The following is a 13628-nucleotide window of genomic DNA, read 5'->3' on the forward strand; positions in this document are numbered from 1 at the left end:
TAAAAAAGATTTTTTAATTTCATAGAGACAAAACAGAACATTCCTCACAGTGGTACCAGTTACATGTACAAAGTAAGATGCCAGAACAAGGTCAAATAGCAAATAGGACAAATAACCCCACTAGCCTGATAATCAAAGTCAAAAAGCAAGTGCCATTACTAGTACTAAATAGTTTAGTGAGAAAGATGCAACAAAGCCAGTACTAACAGCCCCCTGACGAAGCCTTTGGGCAAAGCGGGCGTTGGGGCTGGTGGACCAGGACATACTTGATCCCCTTCTATTTACATTCCATCATATCTGTAATTATTGACTTTGTTGCATCTTTCTCATTGAACTATTTAGTACTAGTCATGGCACTTGCTTTTTGACTTTGTCAGGCTAGTGGGGTTATATTTCCTATCTGGTATTTGACCTTGTACTGGTATATTTCTTACTTCGTACAAGTAACTGGTACCACTGTGAGGAACATTGTTTTATGTGTTCGTCTTTTTGAAATAAAAAAATCTTTTAATATTTAATAAATTGTCAGATATTAGGAGACCCATGTGTGCACTCGTTTTCATATGTTGGTTTGTATTTAGATAGTATGCAGTCCTGGAAATGGATGCAGCTCATGTATGCAGTCCTGGAAATGGATGCAGCTCATTTATAACATACATTCAGGCTATGTGCACACGTCCGGAATTCCCACGGCAATTCCGCAACTCCCTGCCGCGGGAAATAGACAAGAAATCCACATGCGTAATTCCCACAAAAAACTAGTATTTTGCAAGCATAATTAGCTTGCAGAATGCTAGCGTGTTCCAAGTGATCTGTAGCATCGCTTGAAGAACTGATTGACAGGTTGGTCACACTCAAACATAGTTTGACGAGTGTGACCAACTTTTTATTATTGAGGCTGCCTATGCAACATCAGTAGTATAAAAAAGTTTAAAATAAAAAAATCAAAAATCATGTTATTCTCACTTTCCAGCAGCCCCCCCGCAGCATTCCCTTGCCTCAGCGATGCTCCCGGCAAGTCCCGTTCCCAGCGATGCCTTGCAACAATGACCTTTGATGACGTAGCGGTATCGCGAGACCGCCATGTCATTAAAGGTAATTGATGCAAGGCATCGCTGGGAACGGGACTTGCCGGGAGCATTGCTGAGGCCTGGGGACGCTGGAAAGTGAGAATATCACGATTTTTTTTTTGTTTTTTTTAACAGGGATATGGTACCCAGGGCCTGGTGGAGAGTATCCTCTCCTCCAGACTCTTGAGTACCATCCACACATTTTCTGTTTACTTTGCGCATGGTGGGCTTAGCCACATGCAGAAATTAAGCAGAACAATGCATCCCTATGTGTGCGGCATTCCCACGATTCCGCAAATAGAATGAGCATGCTGCGTATTTTTCCGCGATGCGATTCGGCCACGGAAAAATGCACAGCATGTGTGGAATGCCATTGAATTCAATGGGTTGCTTATTTTATGCGTTTTTGAGTTTCCGCGGCGAAAAAACGCGGTAAAGACACAATCTGCGGGAATTCCGGACGTGGGCACATAGCCTCAATAAGACAAAAAGGTCTTCAAAGGCAATCACAAAGATTTCTTGAGAGTACTGGGACTGCGTTAATCTGACAATGTGGCTCTGAAACTAGAAAAGTTTGTGCATACTTAAGAGGAAATTGTACCATATTTGTTTTTAAGATTTTAATAATAGTTATCCCTTTTAAAAATATATACACATTTAAAATTTATTTACAATGAGTTGCTGGCTACATCAAAAACTGTACAGACAACATAACAGTTTATCTACATATCCTTAGACTGATCATCTTCTTCCAGTTTCTTGATCTCACTTTTCAAACAGTTAATAGTTTCCCGGCTGGCTTTTAATCTCTCCTTCAACTCAGATATTTCAAAACTCGTCTTCTTCTTGGCAGCGTCTAATTTTTCTCTTGTTTTAGATTCTAGTTCTACGACTAAAATAGCAAAAATTAATGCACTTAGATCACCAAAGTTAAGTAAAAAAAATATAATTTCAGAGGTTTGTAATTAAAAAGAGTCTTTACACTACTATTCCACCCTTGTTCACAGATCCTAAATTTTATTAGAAAAGCAATTACTACCTATGCAGCCACTATGAGGCTTAATTACCCTTTCTTGTTGGGGTATGTTCCCACGGTCAGTAAACACTACTGGTTGGACGCTCCATACATCTGTAGCGTCAAATCCGCAGCATCCAGATGTTACAGCATAGTGGAGACGGGATTTTAAGAAATCCCATCACCACTAGGCATGCACGGGCGACTCCGGCTTCCCTGCGGAGATGGATATGTGTCACATCTTTCCAGACCGCAGCATGTCAATTTATGTAGCGGAGACGCTCAGTCTCCGCTGCGTAAATTTCCCATTCACTATCATTAGATGCAGTAAAACCGCATTATCTTCCTAGTCACATACGTATTAAGTGCAGGAACACAGCTTACTACGCATGTGCACCAATTTAAATAAAGGTGTACCTTGTTTCAGCCGGAAGTTCGCGTACACTAAAGTTCTCGCGATCAGCTGAGCTGACCGCGATAACTGCAGCGCACGTCACCGCCGGGGACCGAGCTATCTCCGGTGATCATCTTCAAGCTCCGCTGTGTCTGGATGTCAGGCTGAATGGTGGCATAATGCCACTGTTCAGCCAAAGGCATCCAGATATAGCAGAGATGGACTCGTCGTGGGACAGTATTCATATCTTCTCTGCGGACAGGTAAGAATATTGTTTTATTTTAATTCTCTTCCAGGAGACGAGGGCGTTGGTAGAATAGGCGAAGCAGTAAGTATAGTTTAATTAAGAGCTATTAAAGGAGTCTCTCATTATTTAAATTAAGGGACTTTATTCTGGCTGTGTCTTTATTTACCATGTAACTATAGGATTAGTAATGGATAGGTGTCTTATAGACACCTCCCCATTACTAAGCCGTGGGCTTGATGTCACGTTTGTATTGTCAAGTGACATCAACCCCACTTGCCACCGCTACAGGGCAAGTGGGAAGAGCTGGGTAAAGTGCCACAATTGGCGCTTCTCTGGATGTACCAATTATGGGGTGGCTGCTATTTTTAGGCTGGTGAGGGACAAAATCCACGGGCCTCGCCACCCTGAGAATACCAGGCCGCAGCGGTTTGCTTTTAACTTGGCTGGTTAGCAAAAATAGGGGGACCCCACTCTTTTTTGGAGGGGATCCCACTATTTTTGCTAACCATTTAAGGTAAGCAGAATGCTGTGGGGCCTGGTATTATCAGACTGGTAAGGTTCATGGATATTGGATCCTTACCAGCCTGAAATACCAGTCCCAGTAGTCTGCATTATTCTGGCTGGTTAACAAATATAGGGGGATTTTTTTTTCTTCATTTATTAAAAAAGGAGGGGACCTCTGTGCTTTCCTCCACTTCCTGTGTCATGTACGTCCAGCTGTGTCACAAGATTTACCATTTTGTAAATTAGTACACGTGTAGTAAGCTGCGTTCCCGCATTTAATACGCATGTGACTAGGAACTTGAAGATAATGCGGTTTTACTGCATCTAATAAAAGTCTATGGGTAATTTACGCAGCAGAGACAGAGCATCTCCCCTGCATAAATTGACATGATGCGGTCTGGAAAGGAGCGCCGCATGTCAGTCTCTGCAGTTGAGCCACGGGATCGATGCAGGCATAGTGGACATGGGATTTCTTGAAATCCCATCCACTATGTTGTAACAGCTGGACGCTGCGGATGTATGCAGCATCCAACCCGCAGTGTTAACTAACCGTGGGAACATACTCCAATATATCTGCAAACAGGAAATCACTTTTTTATCCTTCCCAGAAGCCAACTTTCAATTAGCTTTATTTCAAGTGACAAAAAAAAAAAAAAACATGCAATGAAAAAACGCATCAAAAAGGCAGGTGACCTACCAGTGACCTCAAATGCAGATTTGGTGCAGATTTCACCTGCGTCAAATCTGGAGCCAATCCTGACCGCGTGCACATATCCTAATGCAGGCACTTCTTCTGGTCTACTACTCCCGATCTGGGCACCAGAATTGGATGAAATTAAAATGGTTTATCCCTGATGGGTGGGGTAAAAAGGTACCTTTCAATGTTTGACATGGGGACTAAGCACACATGCTCAGATGTTAGTTAGATTTCACACTCCTCTGCCCTGGAACCTTCAGCTATAAAGAGCATCACAGTACTAAAAAAAATTGAAGGGGTTGTCGCTCCAAAGCATCAGTATTTTCAGCGCAAAGGACAGTGAAGTCTGACACCTGAACTTGCCACAGCTTTGTAGAGCAAGTCACTTCAAGTACTGTGATATGCTTTCTAATGACAAGCGGCAAATAGAGCTTGTCAGCTGAAGGGGCTTGCAAGATCACAGTAGGGCAGAGTGAAGACCGTGAACACATGCTCAGATCAGGCACCTTGGCAGTCATGTCCATCTCTGCAGTAGAGCTGCGGGCATCGATGCACGCATAGTGGGCATGGGATTTCTTGAAATCCCATCTACTATGCTGTAACAGCTGGATGCTTTGCTCCCAGTGACTCCCTCTTAGATAAATTTATACAAGCAGCACAGAAATAAAATAGAAGAGACTATTAAAACTTCTGAAAGGAGGGGGAAAAACATCTTCAATGCACTTTTATAAAGAAATAAAACTTACATTCTGTTTCATGTTTATATGCTCCAAGAGTTAACTGGCGGGATGTAGTTAAAAGCTGCTGCATCATAGCAGTAGGATCTTGGAAAATCTGTAATAAAACAAGTTATTTTTTGGGGTACTAGACCAACAGACAAAATATTGTTAAAAGGGGATGGATGCACAGGACCAATTTCGTTTTTTTAGTATGGCCTAAAAATTAACACCCAGGTAGCTGCTAAGAGGCAATTACATGCCTGTTCAACCCATCGCAGGCTCACAGGAGTCACTACCTTATTCTGCTGGTGATTCACCTGCTCCATGGGCTGTTTTGTCAAAACGGCATGACTGCTGATATAATGATCATTGACCGCCAGCTTTCCAGTGGTTTGACAGCTGGTTCCCTCCGCTGCCTATCAATATGACTTGGGCAGTCACAACCAGTCAAAAGAGCATAGCGGATAAGAAAACTTTGCTCTTTTGACATGTCGTCTGCCCGAATCACCAGCGGGAGCGGTCTCTGACCGCTCTGTGCTAGCAGAGATTGACACAGAGCACAACAAGCAGGTAGTTAGTATCTAACTGCCTGTTATTTTTTTTCACTGTGTGCCAAAGAAAAAGTGAATAGTCCTAGATAACCCTCTTAACTCCTATGCATTGCTTAGATCACAGACTGAGCACAAATTGCTTATCATGAGCACTGGGACTGTGAAAATAGAATTAGTCTTACCGGTAATTCGGTTTCTAGGAACCTTCCACAACAGCAGTATCGGAGGATGTCTCCCCGCCCTAATAGGGGACAGGAAATGCCCAAGAGGTTAAATAACCCTCCCCTTCCTATTACCTCCAGTGTTTTTTCTGTACACGCTAGCATGTATAGTTACCACAAAGGTGCAGGAATCATCCGGTAGGACATCAGATAGGGAGGGAAATTAGTGCTGTCGTGGAAGGTTCCTAGAAACCGAATTAAGACTAATTCTATTTTCTCTAGTCACCTTCCACAACAGCAGTATCTGAGAAATACCAACAACTAATTTCTTAGGGAGGGACAACAGCCTGCAGAACACATCTGCCGAACGTTAAATCCCTGTTGAAATTTAGTCTATAGTGCCTGGTGAATGTGTGGACAGACGACCAGGTGGCGGCTCTGCATATCTGCTCTGTAGATGCGTCCCCTCTTCCTGCCCACGAAGTTGCTACGGAACGGGTATAGCGTGCTTTTAATGATGTAGGAGGGGAAACGTTCTGCGACGAGTAGGTGAGGAAGATCGCTTGCTTGATCCAATTGGCGATTGTATTTTTTGCCGCCTTTTTGCCTCTATTTCGGCCTGAAATCTGAACGAATAGGTTCTGATGAATTCTCCAACTTTCCGTCTGCTGTAGGTAGAAGAGGACTACTCTGCGTACATCGAGGGTATGAAACCCTTCTTTCGTATTGGAGGGATTTGGACAGAAGGAGGGTAATACGATGTCCTGGCTCCTATGAAAGTTCGAGGCTACCTTCAGCATAAAAGGAGGGGTCTAATCTTAGGATGATGCTATTTTCCATGATGGTTAAGTATGGCTCCTGTATCGAAAGGGCCTGTAGCTCTCCTATGCGTCTTGCGGTAGTGATTGCCACCAGGAACACTGTTTTTAGTGTCAAGTTTTTCAACGTCGTGGAAGCCAGAGGTTTGAACGGTTTGGTTGTCAAGCTTTTGAGAACCAGGTTCAAGTCCCAGGGGGGAATCTGGCTACGGAGTCTGGGACGGATCCTAGACGCCGAGGTCATGAACAGTTTAATCCATCGATGGCTCACCAAGTCCTGATCGAAGAATGAGCTAAGGGCTGACACTTGTACCTTTAAAGGTACTGGGTGTGAGGCCCAGATCTAGGCCATCCTGGAGGAACTCTAAGATCTGTGCAATCTTGGGACAGAAGGGATCCAGAAGATTTGGGGAGCACCAGAACGAGAATTTCTTCCAAACTTTCCCGTAAATGGCGTTAGTCACTGGTTTCCTACTTCTTTGTAGGGTTTGGATTACCTTGTCGGATAAGCCCTTAGCTTTTAGAATTCCAGCTTCAGTAGCCAGGCCGCCAGGTTCAATTTGTGCAGATCTGGGTGCAGTAAAGGGCCCTGGCGAAGGAGGTCGTCCCTCTGGGGCAGGAGTATTGGACCATCCTGGGCCATGTCTTTCAGGGTTCCGTACCAGCTCCTCCACGGCCACAAGGGAGGTATCAAGATTGTAGTGACTCGTTCTGCCCGTACCTTCTGTAGTGTCCTTGCTATCATGGGGATTGGAGGGAAGGCGTAGGCTAGGTTGAAGTGCCAGGGGTGGGAGAAGGCATCTATTTTCCATGCTCAGTCGGTGGGGCTGAGGGAGAAATATGTTTCCACCTTCGCATTCTGACCACTGGCGAACAGGTCCACCTCGGGATATCCCCATCTTGAGACCAGCTATGAAAATAGACTGATCCAGGCTCCATTCCCCGGGATGAACGTCCCTCCTGCTGAGGAAGTCCGCTTCCACATTGTCCACTGCCCTTAGATGCACTGCTGATATGGACAGTAGGTGTTTTTCTGCCCAGGAGAAAATCCTCGCAGCCACCCGCTTTAGGTTGAAGAATTTTGTGCCTCCCTGGTGGCGGATGTAAGACACCGTTGTCATATTGTCTGAGTACATGCGTACATGATGGTTTTGGACGAGGGCCACTGCTGCCTTTAGTGCCTCCTCTACTGCTATTAGGCCTGTTTCACACTTCCGTTTTTGTGTCCGACAAACGGATCCGTTTCCGTTTTTTTGACGGAAACTGATGCAAACGGATCCGTTTTTTAAAAAACGGATCCGTTTTTATGACGGATCCGCGGTAACCACTAATGGAAGTCTATGGGACAAAAAAACGGATCCTGCAAAAAAATGGCGGATCCGTTTTTTTACGGAAACCAACGGATTTTGACGGATTTGAAAAAACGGAAGTGTGAAACAGGGCTTAGCTCTCTCGTATTTGAGGAGCTGGAACTGACTTCTGGGTCCCATAACCCCCTCTCATGTCTCATGCCCCCATAGGGGACAGGAAAAACACTGGAGGTAATAGGAAGGGGAGGGTTATTTAACCTCTTGTGCATTTCCTGTCCCCTATTAGAGCGTTGAGACATCCTCCGATACTGCTGTCGTGGAAGGTGACTAGAGAAAAAGAAAATTCCTAGCAGTGAGTATATTATAAACTTAATAGCGTTGTACAATCCCTGGTGAACCATTTTATATTTGTCCTAGACAACCCCTTTATTACACAGTAGTGAAAGAAAAAGCTAAAATGGAACCTTGACAGAAAAGTGAACAGAAGGTATCTACTACATAGAATGGGACAATGTGAAAGCAACATGAGACAAGCTGCTTATTACTAGAAGACAAGTCTCAGAAGTTTCAATCCCTTTAGAACAACCCCTTACAGAGCAGGAGAAGATGAAACCCATGCAAACATTCTGGCCTGGGCCTAGTAGTCACCATAAATTGGTCTGCTAGATTCCTTATGAATTAAGTCATTCTTCCTGAAAAGCTTCTAGTATACGGTATTTCTGTACCACCTTTATGCTGATGACACTCAGATCTACCTCTCCGGTCCAGACATCACCTCTCATCTGTCCAGAATCCCAGAGTGTCCATCAGCCATAGCCTCCTCTCGCTTCCTCAAACTCAACGTGGACAAATCTGAACTCATCATCTTTCCTCCATCTCACAGATCTTCCTTATCCGACCTATCACAATTAATGACATCACACTTTCCCCCGTACCAGAAGTCCGCTGCCACGGAGTAACCCTCGACTCTGCCTTGTCCTTCAAGCTGCACATCCAAGCTCTTTCCACCTCCTGTTGCCAGCAGCTCAAAAATATCTCCAGACTCTGTCCTTTCCTCAACAATCAATCTACTAAAATGCTTGTGCATGCCCTCATCATATCTCGCCTCGACTACTGCAACATCCTTTTCTGTTGCCTCCCTGCTAACACTCTCGCACCTTTCCAGTCCATCCTTAACTCTGCTGCCTAATTAATTCATCTCTCTCCTCACTACTTCTCCGCTACTCCCCTCTGCAAATCTCTTCACTGGCTTCCATTCACTCAGTGTATCCAATTCAAATTACTAATACGGACCTACAAAGCCATCAATAACCTGTCTCCTCCATTTATCCCTGAATTAATCTCCAGATATCTTCCCTCACGTAATCTCCGGTCCTCCCAAGACCTCCTTCTCTTCTCCACACTTATTCGCTCCGCACCTAATCGCCTCCAAGACTTCTCCCGAAAATCCCCCATTCTCTGGAATTCTATGACCCAACACATCCGATTATCAACCACATTTGGATCCTTCAGACGGAACCTAAAAACCCACCTCTTCAAGAAAGCTTACAGCCTGCAATGACCCCGCTGCCTCCTCACCACTATCGGTGCTACCGCCTCACCAACACCGGAGCAGCTGCAACCTCCCAATCTATTGTCTCCTTCCCCACCATCCTGTAGAATGCAAGCCCGCAAGGGCAGGGTCCTCTCCCCTCTGTATCAGTCTGTGATTGTTAGTTGCGTACTGTAAGTGATATCTGCAATTTGTATGTAACCCCTTCTCATGTACAGCACCATGGAATCAATGGTGCTATATAAATAATCTGCAGACTAAGCAATCACTCTAGTGCACACGTTATTTCTCCTGTACAGACAAAGCTTTCTTACCATTTCATCATAGAACTCTGAAACAACTGTCTTTTTCCCAAGCATGGCATTTGCATCTGACTGAAATAACTTTAGCAAATGATACAAAGTGACCTAAACAGAAAAAAAAAAAATACAGAAAAAGTTAGCAAAAAAAGCGTATCTTCAGTTGTGGTCAACATGACTGCCACCACGATAGTTTTTTTTTTATTAAAGGTCAATATTTTCAGAAACAGGTGGATACGGCCCATCTATGTTTTATTAGAATATTTTAATATGCTCTGGTACATTCAACAAATTGTCCCATCCTCATACATGCATTAAAAAAAAAAAAAAAAAAATGAGTAAATGACATGGGCAGGAATAGAAGACTCCCTTCTCTAATACTTAGCTGCACAATCAAAAGCAGATTTTGGATTGAGATCAGGTATCAATGATGGTACACAAAAGAAAAACTGCTGAAACACTGATTGTAAAATTGGCCCAATCAGACCTAAACTTTATGAAAAAGGGGTCTTGTTTGCAGATGAAAAATCACGTGTTAAATTGACAAAGTGTCTATTATTGAACACTGCACATTACAGTATGTACAATAGATGCAGTGGATGAAATTGTGCCTTTTTTTAACAGCAATTCAGAAATCAAATACCAGTCATTGGGATCATGTGAACATAACCTTACATTGAACAAAGACGAGAGTACTTACAGGTCGTTCATTTGGATCAATAAAAAATATCTTTATGATGATCTCAAATTCACCCCATCCAGTCTCAGTAATTTCGTAAGGCGGCTTAGTAACAACTAAAATAAAAATAAAGACCAAAAAAGGAATTACAAACAAAATCCCTTTATTTCTGAGACAGTAATGACCAAGCTGTGACCCTCCATCCCTCATAGGTGGCTTCAGATGCTGGCACCTGCAAAGTTTACTGTGCCCTAGTGGCACCAAATCTATTCCAGCTTTAGAACATACTAGGGTCAAGGTCAAATTACTGGTGTTAACTTCAGGGACGGAAACTCAGTCCTGGTATTTGAAAGCACACAGGCCCATGCTGTCGATTTTGCAAGGCAGCGGTGAACTTGCGTGGAGGTGTTTTCTCTGCCCTATTATCCAACATGTCCATAGGTAAACTTTATGTACGATGACTCCTATATTAGATTACAGCACATGCATGCCTGTGACCACTATCATGCTATAACTATCATGCTGGGTTGTTGCCCTCCTACAGCCCCCTCCACGTTTCCTGGTAGCGCCTCCAGCCTCTGGACACTACGCTGACACAGCAAACCTTCTTGCCACAGCTTGCATTCAAGTGCCATCCTGGATGAACTACACTACCAGAGCCACTTGTGTGGGTTGTAGAGTCCGTCTCATTCTACCACACGTGTGAAAGCACAACCAACATTCAAAAGTGACCAAAACATCAGCCAGAAAGCATTGGCATTGAAATGTGGTCCCCACCTGCAGAACCACTCCTTTATTGAGGGTGTCTTGATAATTGCCAATAATTTCCATCTGTTGTCTAATCCATTTGCACAACTGCATGTGAAATTCATTGTCAATCAGTGTTGCTTCCTTAAGTGAACAGTTTGATTTCACAGAAGTTTGATTTACTTGGAGTTATATTCTGTTGCTTAAGTGTTCCCTTTATTTTTTTGAGCAGCGTATATGACTTCATATCCATGTATTAACACTACGATCTTGCATTTACACGAGACAGTAGTCTGTACTACAGGCATTATACGTGCAGTATTATTGACTTTCTATTCATATGCTATTTGAGCTTTTGTTCTTGGTAGTTGGCTGCATTATACATTTACCAAGAGGAGGGGGAAACCAAAAAAAGGCAACCTCAGGTCCAAGTAGGAAGATAAAATTGCTTTATTAGTGGAAAGGCAAGGATTAGTATGTACATGCTAATAAAACCAATGATCAACCTCAGAAATAAGGGCACAGCAGACCATAGTCGCCCATAATATTAGATAATCATACATAGAATTCCCAGGTCAATGAACATAACATCAGATGATGAATGAATTCCATACAAAACATCCTATATAGCAGAGATGGACAGATTAAATAGGTACTAGCCAAAGTGCAATGAACACTAAATATGAAATACCTCCATAATAGATATAGGAATAAATAATATGAGTCAAAGTACATCACGGGACCTCTCCCTGTCAGATCAACAGGCATCGATGGATCGGGTACATCGATGATATACTCTTGACCTGGCAGGGTTCAGCTTCTGAACTCTCAACGTTTTTTGACCGGTTTGAACAACAATGACCTTAATATTTTCCTTACATTTTTTTGCGATACTGAGAAGGTGGAATTTTTGGATGTTGTGGTTAAGAAAGATTCTACTGGTATGATTCAGACCGACATTTTTCGTAAACCTACGGCGACGAACACACTGCTGCATGCCTCTTCATGTCATCCAGCACATGTCATCAAAGCTGTCCGTGTGGGACAGTTTCTCCGCCTTAGGCAGATTTGTTCATCCGATTCTGAACAACAGACTGGTGAACAGAAAACAGTTTCTGAACTGTGGATACAGCCGGTGATCTAGTAAGAAAGCATACAACAAAGCCAGGTTCTCCTTCCATACTTCCCTCCTTTACAATAACACTATGAATAGGTCGCTTAATAACAATAGACAGATCAGATTTGTGACAAACTATCATTCTCAAGCAATGAAGGTACGCGAGGCTCTCCAGAAATCATGGCCTATATTTAAGGTTGACCCTGTGATCTCTAAAATACTACCTGATAGACCGGCAATGTCTTTTAGACGCGCTAGGAATTTGAGGGATCACCTTACTCGTAGTCATTATGTAAGGAAGCCGAGGACTACCTTCGTGGATGGCGCTGTTTCTCGTTGTGGATGTTTTCCATGTGGTCACTGCGTCACTTGCTCCAATATTGATCATGTTAATACTTTTACAGATTCAAGTGGTGATAGAACATTTACAATGAAGAAATCTAAGACTTGTACTACATGTTTTGTTATATATTATGCGACATGTCCGTGTGGTCCGATTTACGTGGGCCTCATATCACGTCAACTAAATGTCCGCGTACGTGAACACGTCTTGGGAATTGAGGCGTCAGCTGACCACATGGATGCATCCACACTAAACACTCCCACGCCATTTTAAATTGCATCATAATAGTGATGGCAAATTAATATGCTTTAGAGGGAATTGATGCACTTGATGTTGGGATACGGGGGGGGGGGCAATCTACACGGCTCGCACGCCTTGAATCCCGATGGATATGGAGTCTGAGGACTTTGCACCCTCATGGGTTGAACAAAAATCTAAGTTTTGCCCCTTTTCTTTGATCGTTGGTTTGTGAAGCACTGCATGCTTTCCGGTTTTCAGTCTCTTTTTTTTAGTGTTTTTAATATTTTTTTTTTATCCTTTTCGTTTAGATAAAATCTACCTCAAGTTTGTTCTATCATCATGTTAATCGTTCATTGACTGGATGAATGTACAAATCCTGCAATCTGCTGACAGATGGAGAATAGTGTTAAAGGGAATCTGTAACCCCTTTTTTCGAATATGAGCTGCCGGCACCACCATCAGGGCTTATCTACAGCATTCTGTAATGCTATAGATAAGCCCCCGATATAACCTGAAAGATGAGGGGAAAAAAAAAAAAAAAAAAAAAAAAAGTTAGATTATACTCTCCTGGAGGTCGGTCCGGTCCAATGGGTGTCTCCGTCTGTCCGGCGCCTCCCATCTTCTAAAGGTGACGTCCTCTTTCCTTCCTGTCGTGGCTCCGGGGCAGGCGCACTGCTCTGCCCTGTTGAGGGCAGAGCAGAATACTGCAGTGCGCAGGACCTCTCCCGTAACATCTAATATCGATGCCAGCAGCTCATTCGAAAAAAGGGGTGACAGATTCCCTTTAAGTTATATGCTATTATCTATGTACCTTTTGTACGCTTATTGCTGTTATGCATTTTGTTTATATGATTTTTGACATTTGTATGGGTAATTAAATGTGTTTCTGGTCTGTATTAAGCTCACTTATGACATTGTATAGGAAATTGACACATTTGATCTAAAATCTTGTTTAATGGTAATATACGTAAATACCTATATCTTAAATTAATGCTAATATATATATATATATATATATATATATATATATATATATCTCCCTACTGTCATATTGATAATTCTTATAAGTGTACATTCCGATACATTGGTATTTTGTGTTATATTATAATGAGCATTTAATATTGTTACCACTGTGATAATTTTATGCTAACAATGGTTTAATATA

General features: G+C 42.8%; 1 protein-coding gene across 2 annotated transcripts in view; it reads right to left on the bottom strand.

Annotated features, from left to right (window-relative positions):
* Positions 1 to 1675: 1675 nt before the first annotated feature.
* Positions 1676 to 13628, bottom strand: part of YEATS4 (YEATS domain containing 4) — a 26436-nt gene continuing 14483 nt past the window's right edge. For both annotated transcript variants that reach the window (XM_073555491.1, XM_073555492.1), the window contains exons 4-7: positions 10038 to 10132; positions 9353 to 9445; positions 4674 to 4761; positions 1676 to 1962 (exon numbers count right to left, since the gene is read on the bottom strand). In XM_073555491.1, coding sequence (XP_073411592.1) covers positions 1793 to 1962; positions 4674 to 4761; positions 9353 to 9445; positions 10038 to 10132 — 446 coding nt within the window. In that variant the 3' untranslated portion in view covers positions 1676 to 1792. The remainder of the gene's footprint in view (positions 1963 to 4673; positions 4762 to 9352; positions 9446 to 10037; positions 10133 to 13628) is intronic.

This window comes from Dendrobates tinctorius, unplaced genomic scaffold (genome assembly GCF_039654945.1).
Source record: "Dendrobates tinctorius isolate UK_male_01 unplaced genomic scaffold, ASM3965494v1 ptg000224l, whole genome shotgun sequence".
In the NCBI taxonomy this organism is placed as follows: domain Eukaryota; kingdom Metazoa; phylum Chordata; class Amphibia; order Anura; family Dendrobatidae; genus Dendrobates; species Dendrobates tinctorius.